A 15109-nucleotide genomic window follows, 5' to 3' on the forward strand; every position below is an offset into this window, starting at 1 on the left:
GCTCAGTCGATCCGGATAAATCGATCTGACCAGTGTTTACATACCTTGAGAGTTATTCTGAGTAGCCCTGAGACCCCTTTGGGAAATTGGCAGATTACTACGTCTCTGCTATCATTTGGAATTATAGACTGACTCACGTATATTATACCTGCTCTAATCTCTCAATAACTCATTACTTTTTCCTAGCTAATACACCTTTAGTTTACTGTAGAATTGGCTACCAGCACTGTCTTTGATGAGAGATCTTGGTTGCAAATCAACCTGGGTGAGCAACTGGTCTTTTGAGACTGGGTGTGACATAGAATATTTGTGATTTTTGGTGTAAGTGACCATTTATAAGAACATAAGAAGAGACATATTGAGTCAGACCAATGGTCCATCTAGCCCAGTGTCCCGTCTTTCGACAGTGACCAATGCCAGGTGCTTCAGAGGGAATGAACAGAACAGGTAATTATCAAGTGATCCATCCTGTTGCTGAGACCCAGTCTCTGGCAAACAGCAATCCCTGTCTATCCTGGCTAATCATCATCAATGGACCTGTTGTTTTTTTTTTTGAAACCCATTATAGTCTTGACCTTCACAACATCCTCTGGCAAGGAGTTCCACAGGTTGACAGTACACTGTGTTAAGAAATAATAGTCCAGCTAGCCTGGGTGGCAAGATAGACTAAAGTGTCTAAGGCGCTGTCTGTAACTCCAGTATAAGACTACTGTAGTATTCTGGGAGTTCACATTTGGTAGTAGGTTGGTGAAATCTAATTATAGAACATATCACCAGTTTGGGGCTCCACCAGTTTGCCTGAGGTAGGCACAGTCATGAGCCTCTCCAGACAGCATGATATCTACACAGTGTCTTAGATTTAGAAATGATGGCAATATTTGATGGACACCATAAGGACATGTTGGTACACTAACCAACCTTCCATATAATATTCAATGAGATTTAAGAATCTAATGCTTTGAAAATATTAACGAATTACCCTACTCATCCTATTTCTTGATTATCTAAGCCTAGTACACAAAAATTAACATTTGATATATAGTAAGTTCTATTCTCTATAGATTCTTATACCAACTTTATCACCATGGTGTCCAAGTACCTTCCAGTAATCCATTAAGTGACATGACTAACACTGGTTACTCCTTAAAGTATCTAAGGCTCTGATCCTACAAGTTCTGCACTGCATTGACCAAAAGTCTCAGTGCTTTATGGCTAGACCAAAGGTGGAATGGAAAACTCTTCTATTGCTTGTGTTGATGGTGCAATAATAATTCTATCATTAAGGAATGAAATTGTACTAAAAGACTGCATTAGCTCTTACAAACAGATGCATTAACCGAAGGTCTGTAAACTAACTGTGGTATATAATCTATCACTTAAATTAGTCTCTGTACCAGATGACTGGAGAGCAGCTAACGTAATGCTGATTTTTAAGAAGGCTCCAGAGGCAATCATAGGTTGGTAAGCGTTAAAGCAGGCAAATTGGTTGAAACTATAGTAAAGAACAAAAATATCAGACACACAGATAAACACGATATGTTGGAGAAGTCAACACAGCAATAAGAAGTCATGGGATAAGAAGGAAGGTCCTCTCATGGATCAGTAATTGGTTAAAAGATAGGAGACAGAGGGTAGGAATAAATGGTCAGTTCTTTCAATGAACAGAAGTAAATAGCAGGGTCCTCTAAGGATTTGTAGTGGGATCTGTGGTGTTCAACATACTCATAAATTATCAGGAAAAGGGGATAAACACTGATGTGGCAAAGTTTGCTTAGGATACAAAATTCTCTAGATAGTTAAGTCCAAAACTGACTGCAAAGACTTGCAATGAGATCTGACAAAATAAGGTGCCTGGGCAACAAAATGGCAGATGAAATCCAATGTTGCTAGGTACAAAGTAATGCACACTGGAAAAAATAATCCCAACTATACATATAAAATGATGGGGTCTATTTTAATTGTTACCATTCAAGAAAGATCTTTTGTGAATAGTTCCCTGAAAATACCTGCACAACATACAGTGACAGTCAAAAAGTCTAATAGAATATTAGGAACCATTAGAAAAGTGATTGAAAGACAGAAAATACCATAATGAAACGATATAAATCCATGGTACATCCAAACCTTGAATACTGTGGGCAGTTCTGGTCACCCCATCTCAACAAAAGATACATTAGAATTGGAAAAAGTAGAGAAGAGCAGCAAAAGTCATTGGGGAATGGAACAGTTTCCATATCAGGAAAGATTAAAAAGATAGGGACTGTTCATTTTAGAAACGAGACTATCGTATCTCCCCTTAGTCAAAGTCTATAAAATCATGACTGGTGTGGAGAAAAACGAACAGTTTTATTTGCCACATCATAACACACAGGAACTAAAGATCACCCAGTTAAATTAATAGAGAGCAGATTTAATACACAAGGAAGTACTTCTTCACACAATGAACATTCAACCTGTGGAACTTGTTGCTAGGGGATGTTGTGAAGGCCAAAAGTATAAATGGGTTAGAAAAGAATTAGATAAATTCATGGAGGATAGATCCATCAAATGGCTATTAGCTGAGACAGGGATGCAGCCCCAAACCTGCAACTGCCAAAAGTGAGAACTACAGGCTCATTAGCAATCTCTGCACTATGTGGACTTTTTGCACTTCAGATTTTCCACCATAAATTCCTCATTTTACAGGAATTCTGACTCAGCTGTAAATATGTACCCTCACCCCAACTGCTGCTCACGAAGGACCAAGTGCCAGTAAAAACACTGAAGCTATTAAATCTATTTTTGACATTTAAATATGCACACAATAAATAGATTTTAACATTTTAAAAGGATAAACATTGGGTACAGCTGAGAGTCTGCACAACAGATCAGTTTAAGGTGATGCAATTGTGTTATCAAACTACTGAAAGCAGAGATTTTAAAAGGAGTCCAGAACTCTGTCTGGACTATAGTTTTGTGTGTGATACTACAACTATGGGTCTATGAGGGTGGGTGGGAGGTAACAAGTTGGCCAAGTATTGGTGAGGGAGTTGAAATATTTTAACCCTAAACATTCTTTCCAGAACAAGATCTACTTTTCCTTATTTGTACATTTCTAATGCATCCATCACACACACATAGATGTGCTTATTCGAAAGAACAGCATGATTTCTGCTTGCCAGGTTTTTGCTTGAATCCCTTTCAGAGAAGAAGAAAAACACTACATCCTGAACAAGGAAAGAGGCAGACTCATTCTGATCTCCATTGGTAGGACCCTGGCTGCAGAATTCCCTGCCACTGAACCCTTGAGATTGTCACCTGTTGTATCCTCATCTATCATAGCTGTCACAACACAAGTGAGGGGAAGAAAGCTGACTCTCAAATAACTAGGGACTGATCCATTCAGGGGTTCACGGACAAGAATCAGGATTTTGAATTTGATTGAGAGAACTGGATAGGGAGTCACTATCACATGTATAGTGCCTAGGAGATGTGCTCTACACAGTTTGTCTAAGCAAGGTGGCAGGCCACACAGAAACTGTAGCTGGCATGCGATCTCACCTACAGCAGTCCACCAGAGATAAAAGACAGCTAGATCCCCATGTGAGATGAAAGGGTACAGCATCCTGGCTGTGTGTGATGGAAAGACATTGGTATTCAGAGTAGCCAGAAGTCCACAAGGGACTATGCACAAGCTTGAAAATCAATGCATGTGTGTTCAAAAAACAAAGCAAAACAAAAAACATTTCTTTTTAATGAGAAAGTTTTCTTAAACTTGGTTAAACACTGATCAGGAACACCCCTAGTAGCCACATAATTCTGAAATACACTGAAATCCAGAGGTACTGTACATATATGTATAGAAATAAAAAGAGGTTTGTTTCTCAACTGTTCATTTTAAGAGGACAGTTTCTGTTTTCTCATGGAGACAAGCTTATCCAATTGTCTGTGTCAAATATCATTATTTTAAAGTGGTTGTTGGTGGAAATAAAATCTTGTGCAGAAAGACTGAGGTCCTGAATTCCCATACCCACCAGCATCAACAACAGTTTGGACCTGACTCAATGCCCGAAGTCCACAGTAGTCTTTCCACTTTATACAGTGGCCTTTGGACTAAACCCTTAGTGCTAAATTCTTCCACTAAAAGCCTGTTGCATTATCTCAATTCCTCTGCTGACCAAGAAAGGCATCACTGTTGCTGATACTAGTTTCTTAGGACATGTCTATGCTACAGCCCTAAGTGGACCTATGTTAGATTGACTTACAGCCACCGCAGGAATTACTATGGAGGTTGAGGTACACACTACCCTCCTTCTGTTGGCCATGCGCATCTTCATCAGGAGCACTTCCACCTACTGAGGAGGGACAGTGTGGAGAACTGAGAGCCAGGGCTGGACTGCTGCCCAGCTGCCCCCCAACTCTCGCCTCCCCCAGCTCCCGGTCTGGAGCGGAGTCCCAGCTGCCATGACTCCTGATGATGACTCCACTCCCGACTGGGAGTGGGGTCCCAGCTGCTCAGGCTGCTCCCCTCCCCACCCCCTTGTCCAGTATCCAGACAGTCTTTTCATTTCATGGCTCAATGAGTCGTGAAATTGACAAAGCTGCCCCGCTCCCAGCAGGGTCCGAAGACACCTGGGCTTCTTGTCCCAGCCATCAGTTGGGAGCGAGGTGGAAGGGAGGGGAAGTAGGAACTGCCCAGGATGCCTTATGTCGACCTAACTGGGTAGTGTACACCAGCCCTTATTTTCCCTTTGCTGTTCATCATTAAAATATTTCTTAACAGAAGCAGGCTGACTCCTCCCCTCCCCCATTTTTAAATCTTTCCTTTCCTCTTTCTCCTCACACTACTCAGATCCCTACCACTCTTTTTTTCTTTTTTAAACAAACTGGGTGTCTTTTGATCTCATTTATACCCTCTGTTTTTAGTCACTTTGCTCATAATTTATTCCATATCTTTATTACACTTTGCAAGAAATATCTGACTTCACCAGGACCCTGTATGGGCTCAAATACACACACCAGCCGATCCTAAAGCAAGATTTCCAACTGGCAGACACTACTGCGAGCAGAATCCAGCTCAGTGTGATGTAGGTAATCCAGACAATTTGTTCTTCATGTGTGCTTTAGAATTCCATTTTGTATAAAGATGTCCTGGTCTTTTAAAGTATTTACCCTTAAAAAAAAGTTTTTAACCTTCTACTTCATTCCCAAGAAGAACAAACTTGCAGAAGGTATAAAGTCCAGCAATCACCGAGGTATTAACAGTACTATGTGAGTTTTAAGGTTTTTGTTTTGTTCAAAAAAAAAAAAAAAAAGTGATGCACAGCAAAACTCTTACCTGTACAACAGGGAATATGTGAATGAAATCCAGTCCCTGGATCTGATGCGGCTCCAAACGATGGGGGCACTTCATTTTTGGTAAGACCGATACAATTTTCTCAGTTAAGGCACTATTTTAAAAGAAAAATATCAAAGTGTATAAAATGTAATTGTTTAAGTTTTAAAGAATGACATTTCCTAAATATGCAATGTAGCTGTAGCCATGTTGATTCCAGGATATTAGAGAGACAAGGTGGGTGAGGTAATAAAAGATTATCTCACCCACCTCTGTTCTCTAATTTCCAAAAGACTTAGTAGTTTGAAAGTGCCCTCTAGTGGCTGAAATTGGATATAACATGCTGGAAAAAAGTCAACCTCCCAGGAGCACAGCAGTGAAGTTGTATTTTTTAAAATAAAAAAAGCCTATTGCTTGTTTCTTAATGACCATTACTCAGTATCAAAATTTAAAATATCTTAAAGCTGATCAGACGGAGTGCACGCATACCCATGACGGATATCTATTTTATGCATATGTTTCTGTTTACCATGCACATACGTTTAACTGCTCAAAGCCAGAAAGACTAACTTTGAACAAAGTTCAACTTCAGGATGAAAAATCTGGAGCTTAAAAGTGGCTTAATGGATCTGCTGCTGTTACTAATTAAGAGCCTGCTCCTACAAAAACAGTGAAGTAGCTAGAATATTGTGAAAGTGAAACAGCTACCAAGAATGCTGCTTTACATGTACTATGTCCAATCAGCTGGAGTATATATAATCCAGTTTGCTGAGAAACCATGTCATTCTGCAGCTCATAAAAGTGCTGTTAAAGTGAAAGATAGCATGGGGATATCTCTCCCGGGGTTCAATATTATACCCACTGAATTAACAGGAGTTTTGTCATGGATTTCAGAATAAAGTATTCTTTCCTGACCACAAAATGTTAAGTTGACTTACAATTAATTGGTGCTGATGCTCAGGAAGTCAACTTTTACAGATAACTTAAGAGAGTCACTGATGTGATAAAATTATTTTCCCCAAAGAAAAAGTGTCCAGACACTGATTTCAGTGACGTAGATTATCACCCTAAAGAGCTGCTGATGTTTTAAAGGAAAATTGCCCAGAAGGATGGGAGAGAAGGGGATGAAGAGAGAAAAGATCAAGAAACTGGGGATAGTGCTTGAACAGCCAATGTTGATGAGAAGAGAAATAGCTGAATGAAAATTTTGTAATTACTCTTATAGACGACTCACCATATGATGTAATTTCCACTATGTCAATGTGATAATGGGATGCAATAGTATTCCTTCTTTGCACAACCAAGAGCACATGCAATCCGTTTAAAGTATTTTTGTCCCACAGAGTGTCAAGAAATCATGTAACAAACGTAACTGTGATGCTAATTATGCTTCCATACTTATTTTGATAACATTTATAACAGTTGACCCAAGATTTCATATTAGAACATTGTATAATTAAAGAGCTGGCAAAATGTGCACTGGACAACATCAAGAGAATACTTGCTAATTAAATCCTATTATCATCACTCTGAGATCTGCATGGAGATACTAACAGTTTAAAAAAACCCTCAATATATTTTAAAAACAAATTCCCTTATTTTGCTACTACTAACCTTAGATTATTAAACATCAAAATAGTACTTTGTTATAACAATTTCTGTAATTTTCTCAGTTTAACTTTTGCATTTCCTTCAGCTGGAACAATGAAAACAGACCATTAAGTTTCACTTTGATTCTTGTAGCCTAGCACAGTGCTTTATTTTTTGAATTCCAAATACTCCAGGGGAATGTTTAAATTCAAATGTCTTTCTCTGAATTAAAATATTTGAAAAAAAATCAGCTAAAATATTTTCATTAAAAGGAATGCATAAAGTGTGATATTTTCTTTTAAAGACACAACTGAATTTTTGACCTGCTATTATCAAAACTAACACCTAAGATTGTTATAACAGAGAATAGAGGAAAAAATATCTTCATCTCTATTTTCTGTTTCTTTTGTGCACTTAAGAGTACTTAAGAGAGCTCATTTCCCTTGGTGGTGTAGACATTTAGGAACAGGGGAGAAAAATAATATGTTTTTAAAAGTAAAACATAATTGTAAACATCACTTAAAATCAACAGGGGAACATAAAGGCAGATACAGTAGCTGATGCTATGTTCCACTTATCTGAAATGGGAAAATGGGCTTTTAATGCAATTTAAATTTGGCATTGTTCTTCCTTAGTCACCTCCTGAAGTTTTAAACTGTGGTCTACAATACCCCAGGCTTATCAAGAAACATACTGCACTTTAGAAACGTTGCACTCCCCTTCTAAGGAGAGCTGCCATTGACTAAACTTACAACCTTCCATGATGCAAGGACTAGCTGGCTGGCAACCAAGTGCTGTCTATACAAGGTGGTAGCAGCAGGAAGGAGGGCTCTTTGGGCTCTGTCTACTATGTGAATGCTCTCCATCCTCCCTTCATCCACAGTTCGGAGTACTCGTGTCTATCTTCCCTCTCACAAAGGCTTAGGCTACAATGTCATGCTGTAGATTTTATTGGCTAATGTTTGCAATTCTGAATTTGAGACCACAAAAGAGGACCAAAGGCGATTTACAGTTAAATTTGTCTTCAGCAACAGACAACTAGTTAACCGGTCTTCCAAGAGACAGAGAACTGAATTATACTAAACACATTCCCTGGGAAGTGGTATCCTAAAACAGGAAATTCCTTAGTAAAACTAATCCCTTGTACAGGTGTCATATGTATAAACATGACAGTGATTTATATCAAATTGTTTACAATATGAAAAACCAAACCATGGTTCCTACTTTACTAACTTACATTTTCTGACCAATTGTAGAGTTTTCCTGAAACAATAGATCAACATCAATGTCAAAGCTGCAAGTAGTGATGCACCAAGTCATGCCCCCAACCACCTACAAATGAACAAAAATATGGTTATTTTCACTGTGCGTTCAAGGGAGGAATTTTTCAAATAAATATTATATAAAGCCAATCAATAGCTCCATGTTTGGTCTCGCTCTTCACCTCCAATCCAGCACAATTCAAATGCCATCTAATATCCTATCAGCATATAGTTAAGAGAAAAGAAACACAGGATCACAGTTTGTGATGTTTCATATTATTTTCTAAACTTAATTTCCTAATTTTCTTGAGACACAGAGTTCTCTGACATGCAAGTAGATGAAAACCCAAGCACAGTGTCAACCATGAAGAACGGATTAAAGATTTTTAAAAAGTGATGAAGTGGTTGTTTTAGAGATCATGAGCTGTAAAAACTCAACAAACCAGGATTGAAATATGTGTCCTCATTTACCTAATCCAAGTTTTTCCACTGTTATTCTTTTATGATTATTATTTGCATTAGAAGTAGCACACAAAAGCCCCTAACATGCTAGGCACTACACAAACAGACAGAAAGCCCCTGACCCAAAGAAGTCTCAATCTTAGGCCCCAATCCTTCTAACATTTATGCACATGCTCAACTTCATATACCAGGGCAGTCTCTTTGATTTCAAAGGGTCTACTCACATACTTAAAGTTAACCATGTATAGGCATTTGCAAGATTGCGACCTAAACACACAACAGACAAAGAGAAGAAGGGGTAACAGGCACAGAGAGGTGAAGTGACTTATCCAAGGTCTCTCAGCAGGTCAGCGGCAGAACATAAATAGAACCCAGGTTTCCTGATTTCCAGTCCAGTACCCTTTCCACTACACTACACTGCCTCTCTAATATAATAAACACACAGCATGGTTATGAAATAATCTTTGTATATTAGTGCCTGGTTTGTTTCTCATAGCTGACTGTCCAATGTGACAGTGGGTAGAAGGGGAGGTATTTTTATAACAACAGTATTTGTTTATTAATTTGTATTTGTTTGTTAACCACCAAACAACTAACAAAAAGTCTTCCAAACCATAACAGCCTGCAAACATTATGTATGTAAGTTACCCCATAGAAAGATCAGGATATAAGCGGTCAGTCCAACAACTGGATGTTTGTGAGTAGCATTGAAATGTCCATTTCCACAGATCCAGTTATAGGAACAGGACCTTAGGTAATCTCCCTTAGTTAGGCATAGTTATGTTTGTGCCTATAAAGTGTTTTGAACACCGTAGGTCCTATAAATATAATAGCTTGCAGTTTTACTAAGCCAAAGGTTTATAGGGCAGTATGACTATACTATGTACAAGCAAACTATTGAGAGAAATGAAAGAGCCCATTCTCAAAGGCTCTGCCATAACCACAAGGGATGCATTTTCAAAGCATGTTTCAGGGATTTATCATCAAGTCAAATGTTAAACCAACCAAGAGACCTCTTTAGGCATATACTCTGTACAGCATGATTTACTTTCCGTCTTTGAGCATGAAGGTCCCTATAATTGCCTTTCCACAGAATCACCTAATGAAGCTGTTTTTGGACTGTCACTGGAAATCTTTTGGGAAGGGTCAGATAAGTTGTTCCATTCTTCCATGAAACACCCCCAGCTAAATAACTTCCTTAACCTTCTTTCAACTTGCCCCTTTACTCCTCATTTTCAGAATGAATAGTACCTTTCACAATTATAGTGTCACAAGACAAACATTTTATATTAAACAAATTTAGCCATGAAACTCTAGTTGTGGTCAGGAGCGATACATGGAGCTAGATTCCACACACACCCACTTCAGAATTTTAGGTCCTTATTCTGCAAATAGTTATGTATGTGTTTAGCTTTATGCATGCAAATAGTCCCACTGAAGTCAACAAGACTACACATATGCATAAATGCAGGACTGGGGGCCTTAGTTCCCTGGGATACAGATTCCGTTTTGCTGGTTTCTTCACTACATTAGTGGCACTATATAAATAATAAAAATAACTATTTGCTGCTGATCTCCCCTCCTCCTTATAACCTGGAATTATTAAGCTTAATTTGAAAACCAGTTTAGTGTATTTACTAAACATATGTCCAATTAATTAATAGTCTCACCTTGTCAAAGGGCGATAACCCTTTGATTCTTGCCCTGAAATACCCAGCTGCCACCAGCAACTCCAAAATTTCAATCAGTTTGATGTTTTGTTCTTCATCTTCTCTGGTTTCAACCTAACAAACAGACAACACAAAATTAACCCTAATTTTAAAATACTGTATTTACTCTCCTTCTCCAACCACCCAACATTAGAACTCCAAATAAACTTTCCCAATTTTTTTCTTAATATAGACCACATGTATGTTAATAGAGAGATATTCTCTCGCACACTTCCATTCCATTTGCAATCTGATAACATCTTTACGGCAATTACAGCAGTTGCCCACATGGAAAAACATTAGACAAGTACTTAATGTGTTTCTAGATGGCTTTAATGTGAAATGTTTTGTCCTGTTTGAGAAAGCCTACCTCTGTTCCTGCTCTTCATTTGATCTCCCTGTCCCAACTGTTCTTAAAGTAAATGCAAACCATCTGGGTACCTATTGCCACAGCACAGGTAACATACTGTGTTTTGCATATTTCTGTCAACTCTAGGGCTCGTACAAAATGTATGTTTTCACAAACTTTGTATGAAGATGGTAACAAATAAATCTGTGTGGGATTCCACAGTTTTCTTTAAAACAAACAAAACAAAAACAATTTTCAGAGTGGGACCCTAACAACACTAATACTGAGCACTTATACAAAGCTTTTTTATTTCCAAAGCACTGTGCAAACATTAACTAATGAATTCACACAACACTCCTGTGTAATAAATGTTGTTACTTCCATTTTACAAGTAGGAAATTTGAAGCAACGAGAATTTCCATGACTTTTCGAAGCCTTACAGAAGATCTGCTAAAGAGCTAGGACTAGAATTCCCAAGGGCTTAATTTGGTTCCATGCCTTATGCTCAAATGGCAAGAAACATCCTGCCTCTTTTTAATGCAAGAAAAGGGAAGCAAAGCTGGACGTGGCTGCCTTTGCAGTATTAAGACAATCTACAAGGCCAAAGTGTCTCCAAGTGTTCAATTTTAGTAGCAATATAAGGGTTTAACCTCTTTACAGTCTGGAAGCCTCTTAATATTTTATGTTTATATTAGCGCTGAATTTGCAATGAAAGAGGTGCCAGAGCTCAAACCATTTTTTTACTTTCATAACTGGTGTGGATGCTAGGGCTCAGCCCTGGGACCCTATAAACCAGTGCTTAATTTGTATATTATACACTCAGAAATGGGCCCAGCCTCCGTCCCTACACTACTGAGATCTAACCATAGGTGGGCCAGAGGGCTGGAGCCAGGGGACAACCTAGCCAGGGCGGGCCTTAGCCCCTCTGAGCTGGGCCAGCCCATCCCTCCAGACACCTCCCCAGTGCCCAGCCCCTCGTCCCCCACGCCCCAGCACCCGGCCCTGAGGCCAAAGCACAAACCCCAGCGCTCCCCGCCGGGCCGGCCACGCCAGGCTCGGAGCCTCCAGCCCCGAGGCCTCGGGGATAGGGGGAGGCAGAAACCGTCCCAGCAGGCTGGGGCTGTGCCCGGCCCGTAACGGCGGGCGGGGTCCCGCGGGCAACGAGGCCGCCGGATGAGGCCCTGCGCCTGTGGCCCCACAGGGAGCAAGCCCACGCCGGGGCTGGGCCCCGCAGCCCGGCGCGCCGTTGCAGCCGCGGCGGCAGGGGGCCAAGGGGCGGCACCCCGCGCCCTCTGCCGCGCTGCTGGGGGGCGTCAGCGCCAGGCAGGGCGGGGCGGGGCCGGGCCGTACCTCTTGTGGAGCCTGGTACCCGTGGCCCTTGGGGGCGCTCATCGCCGCGGCTCTCCAGCCGGCTCGCGGCGGCGGCGGCTGCTGCTCCTGTCACCCCCTCTCCTTCCCCTCCAGCCAACCCCCGCCCCCACGCAGGCTGCCTGCCACGGGCGGGATGTTCCACCGTTCCCACCCCGCCCCTACTCCACGACCTCTGCTCCTTCCCCCCCACCCCGCTTTCGCCCAATTGTTCGCCTCGGCTCGCGCAAGCACGTTCGGGCTGTGCCATTCGCTGCGAGAGGGGGCGGGCGCTGAGGGGTGACAGCCAGGCGAGGAGGCGTGTCATGTGATCGCTTGGAACGGTTACTGCGCGAGCTGAGCCGGAGCCAGGGAGGGTTCCATCCTGCTGAGCACGGTTGCCGCAGAGGGCATGTTAATCGTAGGGAGAGCTAGAACCACCTCCCCCATGTTATTTGTTCCCTGCCCCTTCAGTGTGCATTAGCCTCAGCCTCTGGGGAATCCGGGGTTTCCCTCCGCTTTGCATTTAGCTGCGGGTTGCGTTGCTGCTTAAAAGCATTTGTGGGAACGTGTGGAAAGCAGTGCAAATACATCTTTTTGTAAACACAACTGCTTCTCCCGATTTTTTTGTCTGGTGCAAAAGCTCCCCGAACCCAAGTGTGTCTCACTGTTGCTGCTGGTAATGCTACGCCGTAGTGTTCATTGCCAGTAATGTAGTCTTGTTAGTTAATACATTACCAATGGGAGTTTAAAACTTAAAAGCGTGCCACCGATTTTCTTCCCCAAATATAAGCCCCGTGCTCGAAACCACTGCACCTATTAGCTTCATTGCAGGCTGGGGCTTTAGGACCTGAAGCAGCAAAATATCTAAGTACCTGCTTAAATCCAGCCCTGTTCAGCGAAGCACTTAACTTCAGTGGGGTTGAAGAATGTACTTAACACAGGGTTAGGTGATTTTTTTTTTAACAGGGATGGGGCTACTCGTGCTTAAATTTACTTTCAAGTATTTTGCTGAATTAGAGCCTTAGGGCCTGATTCTGCACCTGCTTAATTTCACTATCGGAAGTAGTTCTTTGAAATCATGGGATTTACTCCTGGTAGTAAAGTTAAATTTGTGTATGCAGGCTTGGGACTTTACAAGGTAGCTTTTGTGACACTGGCAGACCAGCCAGCTCATGCTGAAGCCCCAGGTCAACTCACTTGTACATTAGAACAAAGTAATTATCAAAGGTATAAGAGTGTATTTGGTGTTTAAAATTCATGTAAACTAATGGGATGTTAGTTGCATTGTTTTCACTTATCTGTATCCTGTTATAAGAGCACAATTTACATTGTGTATACCCCTGTAACAGAGGGCTGGTCTACCCTACACAGTTAGGTCTACATAAAGCGGTTTATGTCAACCTAATTATGTCATTGTCTACACTACAGCCTTCCTCCATCTGATATGAGTGCCCTACTACACCGACATGATAACTCCACCTCCACAAGAGATGTAAGGTTTATGTTGGTGTAGTTAGGATGGACACAGTGTCTCTGTAGATATTGTCCCTTAGATTGACGTGAAATTGACAAGAAAGCCAAGGTGCTTCCCTGGTGAGCTGGGCAGCTAGACCCCTCCAGGCAAGAAGCCTAGGTGGCCCTTCCCCCAACCTTGTCAATTTCACAGCTCTGTGAGCTAGACTCTGCTCTCTGGGGATGAGAAGCCCAGGCTGCTTCCTCCATTCTCTTCTGGGAACAGGAAGTGGAGGGGCAGCCCGCTGGAAACCCAGGAGCTTGTAAGATAGCCGGACTCCCAGGAAGAACTGCCAGCAGAGCTCTCAGCCACCCACACTGCCCCTCTTAAGTCGGTGGAAGCGCTCCTGGTGAGGATGCGCATCACAGACTGAAGGAGGGTAGAGTGGACATGAACCACCACAGTCATTTCTGTGGTGGCTGTAAGTTGACCTAATACAGGTCGCTTTTCATTTCTAATGTAGACCTACCCTGAATAACCCATCCAACAGGAAGAGAGCCTGTGGAATGTAAATGAAGAACTTTAACAGAAAAGTGCTAGTTTCAAAGCAAGTGGTCATTGTGTTTGATGAAGGTCAAAGACTCTAAATGCATTCCTCACTCTCTGTCATCAAAGGAAAAGCCCATGTAGATAGTGACACTGTCTGCTTCTTTTCTGTGAGAAGAAACTATAAGAATGGAGTGAAGGAAAGATCCTTTATCTCTGGACTGTTTGGACTTACAGGGAAGTGTACCAGATGCAAAGCAGAGATCCCCTGTTTTTTTTTGTTTGTTTGTTTGGGTTTTTTTGTTTTGTTTTTGTTTTTTAAAGAGACAATCTGGGAATGCTGAAAAGATTTTTGTAAAACCGGCAGTTTATTATACCACTGCCATCATTTGGAATTACAAACTGTAACTCACCTGTACATATACTTTACCTGTTTTAACCTCTCAGTTACTCTCATTTCCTTTTCTTAGTTAATAAACCTTTAGTTAGTTTACTATAGAATTGGCTACCAGCGTTGTTTTTGGTGTAAGATCTAGAATACCAATTGATCTGGGATAAGTGACTGGTCTCTTCGGACTGGGAGCAACCTAACGTGGTATGATTTTTGGTTTTAGTGACCTTTTATCGCAAAGTCCAGTTTGTCTGGATGGTAAGATAGACTGGAGAGTCAAAGGGGACTGTCTGTGACTCCATGCTAAGACTGGTACACTGATCCAGGAGTTCAGATTTGTCACTGGCTTGGTGAAATTTGATTATAGAACACACTGCCATTCTGGGGTATCTGCCCTTGGTTTCTAACAGTCTGCCCTGAGGTAGGCACTCATAGTCGTGAGCCACTCCAGACTGCGCGACAGCTTTCAAACACTGATATCTAAGGCCCTGGTGCTGAAAGCATTCATCTGCTTAACTTTACTCCTGAGACATGATTACTTACTCTTATAGGAGTAAAGTTAAGCAGGTGCATAAATATTTACAGGACTCGCATCTAAAATATGTTCCTGTGGGGGTGCTAATCCAGTCCACAATACTGAGACTTTGGTGTGGCTTTCCCAGCCAACTAGGATCTTCATAAAC

At 41.4% G+C, this 15109-nt stretch overlaps 1 protein-coding gene across 1 annotated transcript in view; it reads right to left on the bottom strand.

Moving 5' to 3' along the window:
- CCDC93 (coiled-coil domain containing 93) overlaps nucleotides 1–12180 on the bottom strand; it is a 103429-nt gene extending 91249 nt beyond the window's left edge. Inside the window, exons 1-4 of the mRNA XM_067549558.1 lie at nucleotides 12037–12180; nucleotides 10299–10412; nucleotides 8142–8236; nucleotides 5318–5429 (exon numbers count right to left, since the gene is read on the bottom strand). Of these exons, the coding sequence (XP_067405659.1) occupies nucleotides 5318–5429; nucleotides 8142–8236; nucleotides 10299–10412; nucleotides 12037–12078 (363 nt within the window). The 5' untranslated portion in view covers nucleotides 12079–12180. The remainder of the gene's footprint in view (nucleotides 1–5317; nucleotides 5430–8141; nucleotides 8237–10298; nucleotides 10413–12036) is intronic.
- Nucleotides 12181–15109: the final 2929 nt, after the last annotated feature.

The sequence above is a fragment of the Emydura macquarii genome, unplaced genomic scaffold, assembly GCF_026122565.2.
Source record: "Emydura macquarii macquarii isolate MOO-44397 ecotype Brisbane River unplaced genomic scaffold, CSIRO-AGI_Emac_v2 contig_1253, whole genome shotgun sequence".
NCBI lineage: Eukaryota > Metazoa > Chordata > Testudines > Chelidae > Emydura > Emydura macquarii.